We start from the raw sequence: 16304 nt of genomic DNA on the forward strand, positions 1-16304 counted from the left end.
TTTTAGCTACTCAGGTGGCTGAAGTGTGAGGAAAGAGGTTCAAAGCCAGCATGGATGGGAAAGTCTGGGAGACTCTTATCTTCAATTAAACACCAAAGGAGGGGGGAAGGTCCAGAAGTGTCACCGTGATTCAAGTGGTAGAGCACCAGACTTCCTGACTTCAAACCCCAGTACTAGTCTCCGCTCCCTGCCCCAAAACAGCGTAATTAGCCTTGGGAAGAAAGAGCACTGAGCATGGCCATGACAATCTCCAAGGGGGTCCCAAGCCCCGTTCCCGGGAAGCCCCGCAGGGAGGCCATGGAGATGGGCGGAGGGGAGGCCACTACCTAAAAGGCATGCAAGGGGGTCTTGGTTTCTAGGGGGCAGGCTGGGCATCGGGCAACCAGCCTTGAGAGATGGAAGGTCCCAGAAGGTAGGCTCCAGACCACGGATGGGAAGTGTGCCGGGGCGGGGGAGGGGGGTGCGGTGTCAGCACTGAAGGTCCCAACGGGACGGCCGGAGGGAGACCGAGCCAGGAAGACGACGCAGCCCCAAGGAAGCTGCGTGTCAGGGGAGGCAGCAGAGGGGACCCACGCCTGTGCAGACCCCCGCGATGGGGGCCACGCGCGGTGCCGGCGTGGCAGGAACCACCCGAAGCCCCCTCCCGGACGACGGTGCCCGCTAGCCCGCCGGCTCTCACCTTCGAAGAAGCGCTGGAGCGCCTCCGTCTCGTCCACCACCTCCATGTCCGGCTTTCCGGGCGTGCGCTCCGGCCGCGGCCCCCCGCTACAGCCCGGCCCGGGGGCGCGGCATCGCCGGCGCAGCCCGCGCGCTCGTCCCGGCTCGGCTCCCGGCTGCTGGCGTCCCGCACAGCGCGCGGTGCGCTCGCCCCCAGCGGTCTCGGCCCCGCCCCGCTGCCCTAGCCCCGCCCCGTGCCGCTACCCTGGCCACGCCCCTTAGCCACGCCCCGCTGCCCTAGCCACGCCCCACTGCCTTGACACGACCATTCTCCGCCCCGCGCTGCTGACCTAGCCACGCCCCGTTATCCTGACCGCGCCTCTTACCGGCGCCTCCTCCCCCCGCACCCCCCCCCCCCGCTCGCCGCGCACAGCGCCCCCTGCCGGCAGTTCCGCGTGGCAGGACGCGGCGCAGCCTCCAGGGGACGCTCGGCCCCGGATCCTCCGCCTGAGTTTGGGTTCTGGGTCGGCTTGGGCCAGGGCCAGGGCCCAGATGGGGACAGAAAGGGCGCCAGCTCAGCAGGCATCGCAGGCTGGGGTCAGCGGCTTCAGAGCCAAACCTCAGAGAGGGTTGCCAAGAGGGTCCTATGATTATCCCCATTTTACAGAAAGGGAAACTGAGGCTTAATGAGGTTAAGTCCTATCTGAGGAATCACTGATAGAACTTTCTGAGGTGCTCATTTTTTCTGTCTAGCAGGATCATCACCTGTCACGCGTGGCAACTGAAATGTAGGCCTGGGTGCTCTCCCTTGGCTTTTTCCACTCAAGGCTGGGGCTGTACTTGAGCCACAGCTGACTCCAGTTCTGGCTTTTTGCTGGTTAACTGGAGATAAGAGTCTCATGGACTTTCCTACCCTGGCTAGCTTAGAACCATGATCCTCAGATGTCAGCCTCCTGAGTAGCCAGGATTACATACAGTCATGAGTCACTGGCACCCAGCGGTGTTCACTTTCAATTAATTTAATTAAATAGCCACATGTGGCTACAGTATTGGCCACTGCAGATCTGAGAAGTCAAGGTCAGTAGGGTTCAGGACCAAATCCTGGTAGACCCAGGAGTCAGGGCTCTCATTCCTTGCTACCCTTGCCTGGTAAAGTGAGACATGAAGGTTTTACCCACAAGTGTAGCCCAATAAAGCCTTGGCCCTCAGTGCCCCCCATCCCTATCAGGCCTGGCTATAGCCCCTGTTCATTGACCTGTCTACAATCTTCCCATTTGCAAAGCCTAGGTCAGATCAGATCCATCCTTTGCTAAAAACCACTGATTTCCATTTGCACTCAAATTCCTAAACCTCTTATCCTGACATTTGAAGTTTTGAATGCTCTGCCCCTGCCTGGATCACTAACTCCATCTCCTACTTTCATCTCTTCACTAAAATCATGACCACTGACGATTCCTAGTCATCATCCAAACATACCAAGTCCTCAACCTGCCCCAGGGCCTTGGCACGTGCTATTCTATTTACAATACTTGTCCTTACATGGCTGGGGTTCTTTGTAAACCCAGGTCTCAGTTCACGTGTGAACAATCTACCTGAAACTCCACTCCCTGGCCCCTCTTCCCACCTGGGCCTTTCTCCCCATACAGATTTTTCTTTAGTAGTTCTTATCCTTTTCAGTCCAGAATGGAAGGTCAGTGAGGGGAAGGGATTCTTCTGTAGGGTCACCACCAAGGAAACACTACGGGACACATAGTTCGTGCTCCATTAAACATGTGCTCAAGGAACGGACAATAGTGTCAGCAAACTACAAGAATCCTTGAGTGGGAAAAGTCTGGCGACAGAGACCAGACCCAGCAAATTAACCTATAGCTTCCCAGGACCTTTACACACAGCACGTTTCAGGGGCAAAGACTCACTTACGCTGCCCCACCACTGCTAGGTAGATGATAAAATTGAGACCCCAGACAAGTGGGGCGCCCTGGGGATGGATCAAGATGCCAAACTAGCCAGCTTAGAGCTCTCTGCTCTGTAGAGGGGAGTGGGGAGGGGACGGGGGGGGGGCTGCTCCCTCTTCTCCTCTTCCTTCTCCGCGGTCAGCAGTGGGGGAGGGGCGGCCAGTGCCTGAGCTCCAGATGTGGTCTGGTCAGCAGGCCGGTGGTGGCCCGCTGAGGAGGGTCAATGCCACGACAGTTCTGGGCTTGGGGGAGGGGGCAGCCAGGCCTCCGGGTGCCTCACAATGAGGTTTTGTCCTTCTGGGGGCGTCTCTCGGAGCTGTGGCTCTTAGGTATATAGAATGGGATTTTGCTGGAGGTCCAGCTGTGTGTGCTGATGGCCGCTCCCCTCCCCCGCATGGGGCAGGGCTGAGCGGGGAACGGGGCCACACTGAACTGCTCATTCTTTTCCAGCCCAGGCATCCAGAGGTTTGCCCCCTCTGCAGACTTCCCGAAGACAATTGTTATTCTCCACGCTGGCCTCTCCTTCCTCCCTTCCCCCCACCCAGCCTTGCCGCGTGGACACTCGCCCACACTCTACAGTTTGGGAAGATACTTTTATGTATTTTGCTTTTCATACCAGTACTGAGACTTAAATTCAGGGCCTCCTGCGCTGGCTTGACTTTTTCTGTTCCAGATGGATGTTCCTACCATTGAACCATGCCTCTGCTTTTGCCTTTTTGGCTCGTTTGACTGGAAATAAGAGTCTCATGGACTTTCCTTCCCCGGGCTGGCTTTGAACTGTGGTCCTCAGATCTCAGCCTCCTGAGTAGCTAGGATGACAGGCGTGAGCCACCAGCACCCACCAGGGTAATGAATTTATTTTGAGTTGTCTAGGACAAAAAACCAGCCTCCCTGTGAAACTCCATTTGTTCTTCATCTTTTTTTTTTTTTTTTTGTCGGTTATGGGGCCTGAACTCTGGGCCTGGGCGCTGTCCCTGAGCTCTTCAGCTCAAGATGAGTGCTCTACCACTTGAGCCACAGCACCACTTCCAGCTTTTTCTGCTTATGTGGTGCTGAGGAGTCAAACCCAGGGCCTCATGCATGCAAAGCAAGCGCTCTACAACTGAACTACCTTCCCAGCCCCTGTTCTTCATCTTTATTGGACACCCGGCCTTAAAGTTCCTCATCTGAGGGCTGGTGGAGTCAAGCAATGATCAGGGTTGGGGATGAGCAGGAAACATGATTATCTGCCTCATTATTAGGAAAATAATTATTCCATCTGTGGGGGGATGAGGCCCATGGGAGTGGATCTGGTGAGAGGGGTCAGGCCCTGCTGCCCATTCTACCAGTTACAGGCCAAAGGCTCAGCTGTTCCTAAGGTTCCTGGGCTGACACTAAAGTGGAGAGGCTAAAATATCTCAAGAAACAGGGCTCAGCCCAGCTGGGCACCATGGCTCACACCTGTAATCCTAGCTACTCAGGAGACTGAGATCTGAGGGTGAAGGTTTGAAACCAGCTCGAACAGGAAAGTCCATGAGACTTTGATCTCCAATTAGCCAGCAAAAAGTCAGAAGTGGAGGTGTGGCTCAAATGGTAGAATACCAGCCAGCCAACCTTGAGCAAAAAAAGCTAAGGAAGAGGGGGTGGGGTGGGGGGTGTAGCTGTGGAGATGGGAGGGAAGGGATGGGAGAGAAAAACAAAGGAGGAGGCAACAATGCTTGATAAGAAATGTACTCATTACCTTGCCCATGTAACTAACCCCTCTGTACACAATAAAAAACTTATTTTTTAAAAAAAGCTAAGGAACAGCTCTTAGACCCTGAGATCACACCCCAATACTGTGTATACACACATGTGTGCGCACATATACACACACACCACCACCAACAACAACAACAAATCACCAGAGCCCCAAAGTGCAGCTAGACCTAAGGACTCAGCTGCCATTTAGACAGAGACTGGCAGGATGGCACTGGGGCTGGTTAAGGAGCCCCGGAAAGGCTTATATACCAGAACCTTGAGGTAAGGTCCCATCCTTGGAGATGGGTACCTATCAGTGCTGTGTGACACTGAGAAGGCCACCAAATCTCTGATTCTTTGCTCTGTCTCTGCTCACTAGGGCCAGGGTGGTTTGAAGACCCATGAGATCAATGATGAGAAGCTCAGAAAGCTTTAAGTAAGAGTAGAGCCAGAGTCCTAGACCGGGAAGTCAAGATCCTGACCCCTGGTGGATCCATCTCCAGGGTGACTCAGAGCTGGCACCTTTTCCGTTCCAGAGGCTGTGGGGAAGGCAAGCTTCAAGGCCAGGAACACTGTGCAATCATTCTACCGGGGTTCACCAAGTGTGGAGGGGTCTTGGGGGACTTGGGAGAGCCCGGCTTGGTGGAGAATGGGGGTGGGCCGGTGCCACAGTCTGCTGAGGTTGGAGGAACAGCGCCCTCTGCTGTACAGAGGAGGCAGCACCGGGCCTGAGGGCTGGCAGGAGGCCCAGCCTGGGTCCCGAGCCACTCAGTCCCCTGCCTCACTGCCTGGGAGCCAGAATGTACTGGGGTTCCCCAGGGATGGCCAGGTGTTTTGTGGCTTTTGAAGGACGCTCTCAGCAAAACTTTTAGTAGCCCTGGAATTTCAGTTCTCCAAGCACTGGTTCTGTAGTCTGGATGGGAGGGGATGGCTTACTTCTCTGAACCCCAGAACCCTCAGGGAAGGAAAAGAGACAAAGCAGGTACATCGTTCAGTGCCATGATGGGTAGATATCAAGGCTCTGGCATAGCTCACACTAGCAGGACTTAAGGCACACAGGGTTCCCAGAATTTCTGGCTCCTCCCACCCCTGTGCTCCCCAACCCTCTAAACTCAATATGTGGGTATTCTGTGTGTGTGTGTGTGTGTGTGTGTGTGTGTGTGTGTGTGTGTGTGTGTGTGTTTGCACACATGAGCATGCGCCAGTACTGGGACTTAAACTCAGCCAGGGTGCTGTCCTTTCACTTTTCCACTCGAGGCTGGAGCTCTCCCACTTCAGCCAGAGCTCTACTTCCAGCTTTTTTTTGCTGAAGAATTGGAGATAAGAGTCTTTATGGATTTTTCTGCCCTGGCTAGCTTCAAACTTCGACCCACAGATCACAGCCTCCTGAGTAGCTAGGATTACAGGCGTGAGCCACTGGTGCCTCAGCTCTCAGTTCTGGATTGTACATAGCCCAGCCATGCACATGGGTATTAGGGTGGGGGGGGGGAGGAGAGGTTGGGTCTCCCCCGGGCTCTCTGGTGTATCTAGGGAGCAGCTACAGAGGTGTAGTCTCCATCCCCACCCTGCTGTGACTCTCCTAGGGTGTCCCCCCACTCTGTCATTGTCCCCTGATGAGAGATCACTCAAGAGGGCTGCTATGCTTCTACATCCAGTTTATACACAGTTCTATACAATATACAGAAACCTTTATATACAGATATATTTATAGAATAAGCTATATTAATTTGTCTCTCCTTTGTACAGCAATATTAGTGTGGATCTTTCATACATTAAGTACAAAAAAAAAGGTCATGGGAGAATGGCACGTAGAGTTCGGGAGGGTATGTGGGGCCTAGCTGCTTGCTACTGATTGCATATGGAGGTCACCCAGGTCCCAGGGAGGACAGGCCAGCGTCTGGCTGCAAGAGCTTGTGCTGTGGGTCTGGGGGACAGTGTGTGTGTGTGTGTGTGTGTGGAGGGGGTCTTAGCTGAGCTGGGCCCAGGGGGGTGGCTCAGACCCCCCCAAAATGCAGCCTGGGCTACAGGGGAGAGACGTGCAGCAGACCCATCCTTCAGGGGCAGGAAGGAGGCAGGGAAGGGAGGGTGGGCTGACCCTGGGGGGTCCAGGGCTGAGTCCAAGCCTGCCCCAACCCCAAGCCTGTCACTGGGTGTGGCTGCAGTCTTGGGGGTGGGAGGTCTGTCCCTGATGGCTCAGTCCCGGGCATGAGGGAGGGAGGGGTAAACCCACCCTAGAGGTCCCCAGAGCTACCCTGGCAGAGGGAAAAGTCAAAGGCCAGACCCAACTCTCGCCCTGCTTACTGGCCCTGAACTTTTCTTTAAGAGTTTTGTCTTGATGTTTGAATCTTTTTCTTTTTTTTTTTGTCTTGCTCTGTGCTGGGTGGAGGCTCTGCCTCCATAGCACATGTCCAGGCACAGGAAAGCCTGGAGTCCAGGGAGGGTGGGAGAGAGTGAGGGAAGGCCCAGCTTCCAGGTCTCTGTCCCTCCTCTGTTGGAGAGGGCAGCCGTCTAGGCCAGCCTCAGCCATGTGTAGGGTTGGCGTTCAGGCCTAAGACCAGTGATTATTGGATGGGAGGGGGAGCTGTGGCCGGGAAAGCCCCAGCAGCCCATGGAGGCCTGGGGGTGGGGCGGGGGTGGGACCAGAGTGGGCGGGGCCGTGCCTCTGAGTAGACAAAGGCACAAGCAGGCCTTCTGCACACCTCCTGGGCCCACATCCAGCTCCAGGGCTGCTTTCTTGGCAGGCTGGGAGGGGCAGCAGGCAGGAAGGTGGGCAGGCAGGCAGCCCCCAGGAGCCCCTTCCTCAGGAATGGTGCACATTCATGCGCATGCACACACACGCCTGACGTTAGCATGCACAACCTCCCCGACCCCTGCCTGGCTGAGGGGGGAGGGGAAGGCCGGTTCCCACAGCCCCATCTCTGCTCCTAGACCCATAGGGAACCCCAGTGGGGGAGGGGGAGGGCTCAGGCTAACTTAGGAACCGCCCCTGAGCCCCTGACCCTCCTGATCCTTCTCCTGGGCACTGGGCAGAGAGTCTCCAGCCAGGCTGGCCCCATGGGATAACACATGGCGGGCGGGAGGGTGGGGTCCAGGTCCCAGGAAGGCACCAGGCCAGTGGGGAGAGGGAAAGGCCGCAGAGTCTGCTTGACCATGGTCGGGTGACACAGAGGGGTCAAGTGGGGCCCTTAGAGGAGGGGGACTGTGGCTGCCTTCTTTCCTCCCTGGGCCGTGACTCTGCAGCCAGGGATGGTCACTCCAGTGCCCACCACCCTTTGAGTGGCCAGGGTCCCTAGGTTCAGAACGGGAGCCAGGAAGTCAGGGAGCAGTAGGTAGGCAGGGCAAACTGCATGGCCCAGGCTCTGTGAATGGGAGGGACCAACACAAGGGACACCAGGCAGAGAAGGCATCATCCTCACCCTGACCTCCTCTGGGCCTCTCCCAATTCCTTGACAGCCTCAGGCCCTGCTCAGATATATAGATAAGCCCAGCATATAACCTGAGCCAAGCCTGACAGTTTCTGTAAACAAATACAACACTGTGGGCCACCTAGGTGTGTGTTTGTGTGTGTGTCTGTATGAGGGGTGTCCCCCCCCAGGGGGCCGGCCAGCAGGCACCAGATCTGGGGAGGGTGGTCAGGGCATAGAATCATGGGAGAGTACTGCTCTGTGCTGGGCCCTGGGAGAGCAGCCAGAGGGCAGTGAGGGGGAGCTAGCTTGCTCAGCGCCTGTCCCAGAACAGAGTGCCCGGATGTCCTGTGGGGAAGTCAGGCTGGGGATGGGCTGAGGAGGCTGAGTGTGGGCCTGCCTGCCCTGCCAGCTGCCCTGACCCCTTCCTGATCCTTGCCCTCTCTGTACTTTTGCCCCAGCCACCTTGGCTCTGGGGGTCCTAAGCTGAGGTAGGGATGTGGACCCCCAGCTCAGCAGCGATGCCTCAGGCCTGCGGCTACCTTGGTCCCCAGGGGCCTCTCCTCAAAGCTACCTGGCCTGGGATGGCCATCAGGTGCCCATGGGGCCCTGTGCTTTGGGCCAGGGCCTGGCTAGCGGCGGCTATGGAGTGCTAGCGTGCTGAGATGACCAGGTCATCCTGCTTGGTGGGGCTGGCCCTGTGGCCAGTGGGGGTTGAAGTCCGGATCTTGTCTACCGCCAGGCACTCCTGGCTGCTGAGGCCTGTGGGTGTCAGGTCCATGAGTTCCCCGGAGGAGCTGAGCGGGAAGGAGGGAGAGAGAGAAATGCCAGAGGAGGGATCTGCCGAGCCCGCGAAGAGCCTCGGGGGCTTGGGCACCAGGTTGGGCTCGAACTGGGCCCGGAGCAAGATCTCTTGCTGGCTGGGGGACTTGGGACCCTCGGCATAGTCGCTGGTGGGGCTCTCAGGCACCACCATGCAGTAGAGGTCCTGGAAGGAGCTGCTCTTGCTGTCCAGGTTGAAGAGGCTGTCGATGAACTCGGCGAACTCCAGCACCTGGGGACTGGGCGAGTCCCCCAGGCGCCCGTTGTGCAGGGTCAGCTCCCCGCCGGCAGGGGGCGCCGTCCCGACGCCCTCCGCGCCCGCCTCCTCTTGGTCCTCATTGGCCGCGCTCGGGGCCCGCTCGGGAGTGACGGCGCCGCTGCCGCCGCCCGGCGCCGCCTCCAGGGGCTGCGTGTCCTGCGAGTGCTTGGACAGGCTGTCGGCGGCCAGCAGCTCGGTGCGGGAGCTCAGGGACGGGTTCTCCTCGGGGATGGCGGGGTCGATGTAGAAGAGGTGGCCCTCGTCACGCTCCAGCACGGCGTGCAGGCTGGGCGACCCCCGGATGCTGCGGAAGCCCGAGGAGCGGCGCGAGTCGAAGCTGTACAGGGACTCGGTGTCCGAGAGGCTCTCCATGGTGGCCAGCGGCGCGCGGCGGGCCTGCAGCTCGGCCGCCAGCCGCTCCTGCGTGGACAGCAGCAGCAGCTCCACCGGGTCCGCGCGCGCCGCCGCCGCCGCGCCCGCCGGCGACAGCAGCCGCCCCTCGGAGAAGCCCTCCAGGCTCATCTCGGACTGCGACTTGCTCCTGGGGGGGGGGTGCGGAGTCAGAGTCAGCCCCCTCCCCCGATCCCTCCACCCACCCCCCCCCCCCCGACGAGGAAGGGCACCAGCCCCTCAGGGCAGTGTGTGCGCATGCGTGCCCGCCATGGGCCTTCAACTGTCTGTCAAGGCTGGTGCTCTACCACTTGACCCACACCTCCACTTCCAACTTTCTGGTGGTTCATTGGAGATATGAATCTTACTGTCTGTCCTGCCCCGGCTGGCTTTGAAACACAAGCCTCAGATCTCGGCCTCCTGAGTAGCTAGGATTACAGGTGTGATTTTGTTTTTTTTTTTTTTTTTAATTTAACTCCCAAGTATCCAAGATAAAAGACAAAGGTTGGGTGCTGGGTGAACTGGAGTGGGGACCTCAGGAGGCTAAGGCTCCAGAGGGGGCTTTAAGACTCTAAGAAGACCACTTGGGGACCCAGTCACTGTATTGAGGAGAGAGACTGGGGCCACAGTGAAACAAGAGGGACTCAAGGAAAGTCAGAGGGACAGAGACAGAGACAGACAGACAGAGAGGGAGGAAGGAAGGCAGGGACAAGAGGAGCTCCACCCCAGCTCCACTTTCAGATCAGCGCCACTCTGCTGTGTATAAGGCTCCTATTACCAGGTACCAGTGGCTCACACCTGTAATCCTAGATACTCCAGAAGCTGAGATCTGAGGATCATGGTTCAAAGCCAGCCTAGGCAGAAATGTCCATGACACTCTATTGCCAATTAACTACCAAAAAGCCAGAAGTGGAGGTGTGGCTCAAGTGATAAGAGTGTTAGCCTTGAGCAAAAAAGCTCAGGGACAGTGCTCAGACCCTGATTTTAAGTCCCAGTAATAACTCCCACCCTAGAGACTCCTTTCATTTGCTTCTTCATCCTGGCCCCCCCCCCCCCGCCTTTCCCAGGGATGCAGCCCTCTGCAGGATGGGGAGCCCTGGGTCACTGGCTCTGCAGACCAGCCTGCAGGGGATAGAGGAGTGGGTGGTTGTAGTTCTTACTGGCGTCAAGCACAGAGCTGCCACAAGAAATGTCTGCATGCAGGAAGAGCTGTTCAAGGGTCCCTACCAAGGACCAGGAAGCAGCGGCCCCTCCCCTCAGCAATCTCTTGGAAGGATCTGTGACCACAGCGCCTTCTGGGGGTTGGGAGAGGATCCCAGAGGCAGGACAATCCTCCAAACAGTATGTGTGAGCATGAGCAGTGTGTGGGTGATGCCTGTATGCCTGTGTGTCTAGCACAGGTAATTCACGCATTCGCACCCATGTCTGCCTGTCCAAGAGTGTCCTGTAGATCTGTATGTGCATTTGTAATAATCTATACACTCATGGCTAAAAATGGTACACACACATATGTTATGACTGCACAGGCTCTAATGCAAGTCCATACATACACACACATGTGTGAGTGCAGATGTCCATCTGTTTGAGTCTAAGTGAGAATGGGTGAATCTGTATGTCTGAAGTCTGCAGGTCTGCATGGTGCCTCGAAATCCCCCAGCCCACATGAGGGAAACCTGAGACCCCCTCTGTGATGGCAGGTTGTAGGCTGATTGGAGCAGAGAGGGAAATTCAGCCCAGGACTCACACTGGATGGGTATGCGCACCAATGTGCATTACCCCCACACACACACACACCACAGCCCCTGGGGAAGGGACTGGGTGGTCCTGGGCCCCAGGACTTACCGGACACTGCTGTTGCGGTGGTCCGTGGCCGGCAGCTCCAGGGCCAGGCCGGCGGGCAGGGGCGGTCCTGTGGGCAGCGGCTGCTGCTGGAAGATGAGCTCAGGAGTCAGGTCCACCTCGGTGGGGCTCACCATGACCTTGGCAGCAGACAGCAGCGCTGTTTTTCCCTTGTTGTAGTTCTCTAGCACCTGGGGGGCAGGATGAGGGGGGCTGGCATGGAGGCACCACAGACATGAAGCTCCCAGAGCAGTGTGGTGGGTTGGGGGGGGGGGCTCTTGCTTCTCCTCCTGAGGGGCTCTGCTCCTCAAGGCAAGCCTGGGACAGTGGCACAGGATGCCCCGCCCACAAATGGAACAGGTTGGCCTATGCCTGCCTTCAAGGAGCCGAGGAGGCGGAACCATCTTTTGGCCTGGTAAATGTCAGGTGGCCACCTGGGCTTCCTGTTAGCCTGGGCCATGGACAGGCCCTGGGTGGGGGAAGGGGTGTCTCCTGGCCTCCCCATTCCTGAGGGGAGCAGTCTGCCGCTCACCTTGTTGAGCCCCTCCATGACCACATAGGGCAGGTGCTCATGCAGCATGGCCGGAGAGATGATCACCTCATTGAAGGCCTTGTTGTCTCCCCAGATGGCGAAGTATGTGGGCTCCTCCTGTTCACAGCAGCTGAGGGGGACATAGGGGCCAGAGGGAAGTATGTGTGGGGGTGTCAGGTGTCTCTGCCGCATTTCCTTGCTTAGCAGGGCAGGGGTTGGAGGATGGGTCTGGAGGCCCCTTCACCCCCCCCTTCCCGGCCCCATTTGGCCAGCAGGGCTACAGGCCTCCTGACTCAGGCACTGTTCTGAGCCTGGAAAGTGCTGACCTGAAGCTGCTATCCCCTCCAGCTGCTAAGACCCAGGGCATGCCTGCTCCAGCCCCATCAGGGCCTAGTGCCCAGCTCTTGGTCAAGAGAGATAGTGAATACTGCGAAGCAGGCCCAAGCTTTAAGAACATGAAGTTGAGAAAGTCTGTGTTGGGTCCTGCTCCTCTCTTGCTCTTCACTGAGCGTTGGGCCCACACCTGCCCACAGCTGTCTGCTGACTAATTCTGGGAACACTGAAGTGTGCGCTGGCCAAGGCCTGACAGATGAGCAGCTGCCAAGATGCCACCCTGGGGTTTGAACCTGGGCCTGATCTCTGTCCCTGAGCTTTTATGCTCAAGGCTAGCCCTCTCCCACTTGAGCCACAGCTCCACGTCCAGCTTTTTCTATGATTAATTGGAGATAAGAGTCTCACGGATTTTCCTGCCCAAGCTGGATTTGAACGCAAGTCTCAGATCTCAGCCTCCTGAATAGCTAGGATTACAGGCGTGAGCCACTGGAACCCAGCTTCCTTTTTTTCCCCTCTTGCATATGATAGGCAAGTCCTCTAACACTGAGCTACATCCTCAGGCCAACATCCACACTGTGTATGTGTGTGTGTGTGTGTGTGTGTGTTTGTTTGGTGTGTTCATATGCCCCTGTGCTGGGGATTGAACTCCACCTTGCCTACTTATGGCTGGCATTCTACCACTTGAGCCACACTACCACTTGCAGCTTTTTGCTAGTTAATTAGATACTAAGTCTCACCAACTTTCCTGCCTAGGTTGGTTTTGACCTGTGATTCTCAGATCTCCTGAACAGCTAGGATTACAGGTGTGAGCCACCACCACCGGGCCCAGTATACACTTCATGGTGGAAGGGCCAGGCAGGCACCACGGGAGCAGCAGGGAAGGACTGACACTGAGGCTGAAGCATAGCACTGTGGACTGAGGTGCCCAGATGCTGCCCCCGTCCACACCCTGGGTGGCCATGGATCTGGAGCCCTGGGTGTCACCTACCAGCACTGCTCTGCGGGGTGGTTGTGGACCACGTGGATGATGCGGCCGGGCGGGTAGAGTGGGGTACTGGCCGAGAGGGCGATGGTCAGGTCGCTGGGATGGGTCCAGAGCCGCGTGCTGGCTAGCGTGGTCACCTCCATCTCCTCGGGCAGCTCTGACTTAGGGATGCACTTGGTGGCCCCCACGATGATCCGCCACTGTGGGGGGTGAGCAGGGAGAGGCAGTGGGGGCTGAGCAAGGCTGGCTGGCTGGGCAGGGCTGGGGTGCTCAGGAAGGCTCAACAGGTGAGGGGGAGGGGGATGTGAAGGGGCAGAAGGGATTGTGGCCAGGGCATTAAAGGTCGGTGCCCACCTGAAGAGGCAGTGGCTGAAGTGTACGGTGGCCAGATGGCCAATAAGATGCCAAGGACAGATGACATGGAATTGTTGAATTTCATGGCTGGCAAGGGGCTGGGGGGCCAGCCAAGCCCTCATCTAGTGGATGGGAGACAGGCCCAGTGAGGGAAGGGACTTGTTCTAGATCATTCCGCAAGTTGGAGGCAGAACTGACCTCAGTTTGATCAGGCTCTACCTGCCAGGCCTGGCCAGGTCTGGGTCAGGTCCCAGATACTTGACTCCAGGTACAATGAATGCCCAGGTCAAGCCCTGGTAGAGACAATGCCTCTTGCCCAGAGCTGGGTCCTCTAGACAGACACAGACCGGTGAAGCTAGGCTCTCCTGCCCACCACCTGGCACCTGGCACTGGACCCCGGGCTCTGCCGCCAGAAGGTCACAGACACCAGGGCTGGGAACAACACCGACAGGCTGAGGTACTGAATGGGGGTGAGGGCACTCCTGATGGGGCCAATGAAGAGAGACCTCATGGACATTCTGAGTGGGCTCCTGCTGCTGCTGGCCTAGGCCAGGGCCACAGCACCCAGCCTCGCCCCACACTCCTGGTGCCAGTGGCCTGCTAGCATTCCTCAAGACCTGGCACAGACTGGGCAGAGCTGGCCCTCTCCTCCCGACTCCAGCAGAAGACGGGAGCAGACTGCATCCTCCCCACGGAGCACCCAGCCTTCTTGGGGCCTAGGCTTTACCTTGCAGGCTTTGAAGAAAGGCCTTTTTTTTTTTTTTTTTTTTTTTGCCAGTCCTGGGGCTTGAACTCAGGGCCTGGGTTCTGTCCCTGAGCCTCTCTGTGCTCAAGGCTAGCAATCTACCACTTGAGACACAACACCACTTCCACCTTTTTCTGTGTATGTGGTACTGAAGAATCAAACCCAGGGCTTCATGCATGCTAGGCAAGCACTCTACCACTAAGCCACATTCCCAGCCCAGAATAAACAGCTTTTCTTGCCCACTCCAAATATGGCCGCTCAAGGATCAGATGAGTTAAGACAGCTCAGTGTAGTCCATCCTGGCTCTTCCAAGTTTGACACAGTTGTGGCAGGGCCCTCCAACACTGGGCCCGGGCCTCAGTTTCCCCACCTGTCCAAGGACAGGGGCTGGATGGACTGAGCTTAGAGACTGAGGGTTTGAGGTTTCCAGATCCACAGTGGGGCCCTTTGTGCTTTGTCCTGGGGGATCAGCGGGGAACTCCAGGACAGGGACAGCTAGGGCTGCCCCAAGGCCAGAATGCCAGGCAGGAGCTCACTTTGGGCTTGGTGCTGCGTTGTAGGACATCCAGGAGCTGGCGACGAAAACCTTCCAGCTGGGACAGGCCGATCCTGGGGCAGGGGCAGAGAGAGAGAGAGAGAGAGAGAGGTATCAGTCTGGCCTGGCCAGGGCTGGGAGGGGAGTGGAGGGAAACAAGGGAGGGGGGTGAGGGGGTAGAGTGGGCTGGCCTGTGCCTGGCTACCAGGTTGGAGGTAGCATGGAGTCTGTAGCTCAGCGGAGGGGAGCGGAAGAAAGGTGGAGCCAAGCAAGGTACGGGTGCCAGCGATGACTTACGTGTGTGTGTGTGTGTGTGTGTGCGTGTGCGCGCATACAGGTACGGGTGCCAGCGATGACTTACGTGTGTGTGTGTGTGTGTGTGTGTGTGCATACAGGTACTAGGGCTTGAACTCACAGCCTAAGTGCTGTCTGTTAGCTTTTTCATTCCAGACTGATGCTCTACCACTTGGCCTAATCCATTTCCCACTTTTTTTTTTCTTCTGCTGGTTCATGGGAGATAAGAGTTTCACAGATAAGAGACCTCTGCCTGGGCTGGCTTTGAACTGCAATTTTCAGATCTCAGTCTTTTTTATTGTTGTTGTCGGTCGTGGGGCTTGAACTCTGGGCCTGGGTGCTGTCCCTCAGCTCTTCAGCTCAAGGCCTGTGCTCTACCACTTAAGCCACAGCGCTACTTCTGGTTTTCTGGTGGTTCATTGGAGGTAAGAGTCTCATGGACTTTCCTGCCCTGGCTGGCTTTGAACTGTGATCCTCAGATCTCAGCCTCCTGAATAGTTAGGATTACAGGCGTGAGCCACCAGCGCCCGGCCTGAGTAGCTAGGATGACTGGTATGAGCTGGTGGTGCTGGGGGTAGGAGGATCCGCAGGGAGATGAGGAGTGGGGTGAGGGACATGGGGCTGGGGACTGGGGTGGGGGTTCACCTGGGGACGAGGTCTTTGCCCAGTACCACGGCAGTCACAAACTCCTTAGAGTACTCCATGGCGTCCTCGCTGTGGGAGAAGGGGGGAGGGAGGAAGGAAGGTGTTCAGGCATGGATCAGGGGCATGGCGGGAGCCCCAGCATCCCCGGGGTGGGTGGCGACGCCACTGAGCTCCATGCCTTCTGGGGAGCCCACCACACTCCATGCACGGGGCCATTCCCAGCCCCTCCCTGTGACCGGAAGTTGGGCAGCCCCAGTCTAGCCCCACCAGCCCTCGATGGCTCCCGTCATACCAGCCTACTCCAGGGCTGCTCACCTCAGCAGGCCCCCTGGGGGTGAATAGGCGAAGCACTTGAGGGTTGGGTACTGCGGGCGCAGGAGGAAGGAGAGGATGGCGGCTGTGCCCGCGCCCAAGGAGTGGCCCACCACAATCAGGCCATAGTGTTTGGTTCCGCGGCCCTGGGCACCAAGAGAAGCCTGAGAACAGTGCCCTGCTGCCTGCCAAGCTCAGTGCCCCAGCTGATACCAGGGAGGCAAAGGACTTTCTGCAGAGTCCTGGGATCAAGTCTGTCCTGTATGGATGCTGGTCCCCACAGACTGCTTGCTTAGGGAGACTGTATTCACGAACTCCTACTCATCCTTCAAGACCTTGCTCAGAGGTTCTTCCTTGGAGAAGCCCTCCCTGATTTCCCACGCCCTCCTCGGCATTGCATCTCTGAGTGTCTATTACTATAATGATTGTCCTCTAGGCTAACCATTAGGCTACCTGTCCCCCTCCCTCTTCCTTAAGTTACTAGTGTAGAGTCTGCAGGGCCAGGGAAGGGGCACTGGCAGTGC

General features: G+C 57.5%; 2 protein-coding genes across 7 annotated transcripts in view; both read right to left on the reverse strand.

The window, feature by feature from the left end:
• Myrf (myelin regulatory factor) overlaps window positions 1-819 on the reverse strand; it is a 30720-nt gene extending 29901 nt beyond the window's left edge. For all 4 annotated transcript variants that reach the window (XM_070032171.1, XM_070032169.1, XM_070032168.1 and 1 more), the window contains exon 1: window positions 680-819. In XM_070032171.1, the coding sequence (XP_069888272.1) occupies window positions 680-725 (46 nt within the window). In that variant the 5' untranslated portion in view covers window positions 726-819. The remainder of the gene's footprint in view (window positions 1-679) is intronic.
• A 5159-nt stretch (window positions 820-5978) lies between these two features.
• Window positions 5979-16304, reverse strand: part of Dagla (diacylglycerol lipase alpha) — a 63335-nt gene continuing 53009 nt past the window's right edge. For all 3 annotated transcript variants that reach the window (XM_070032173.1, XM_070032174.1, XM_070032175.1), the window contains 7 exons: window positions 15784-15926; window positions 15469-15537; window positions 14531-14603; window positions 12899-13095; window positions 11578-11707; window positions 11049-11236; window positions 5979-9357 (listed from right to left, as the gene is read on the reverse strand). In XM_070032173.1, coding sequence (XP_069888274.1) covers window positions 8388-9357; window positions 11049-11236; window positions 11578-11707; window positions 12899-13095; window positions 14531-14603; window positions 15469-15537; window positions 15784-15926 — 1770 coding nt within the window. In that variant the 3' untranslated portion in view covers window positions 5979-8387. The remainder of the gene's footprint in view (window positions 9358-11048; window positions 11237-11577; window positions 11708-12898; window positions 13096-14530; window positions 14604-15468; window positions 15538-15783; window positions 15927-16304) is intronic.

This window comes from Dipodomys merriami, unplaced genomic scaffold, assembly GCF_024711535.1.
Source record: "Dipodomys merriami isolate MVZ:Mamm:240054 unplaced genomic scaffold, mDipMer1.0.p SCAF_21, whole genome shotgun sequence".
Taxonomy (NCBI): Eukaryota; Metazoa; Chordata; class Mammalia; order Rodentia; family Heteromyidae; genus Dipodomys; species Dipodomys merriami.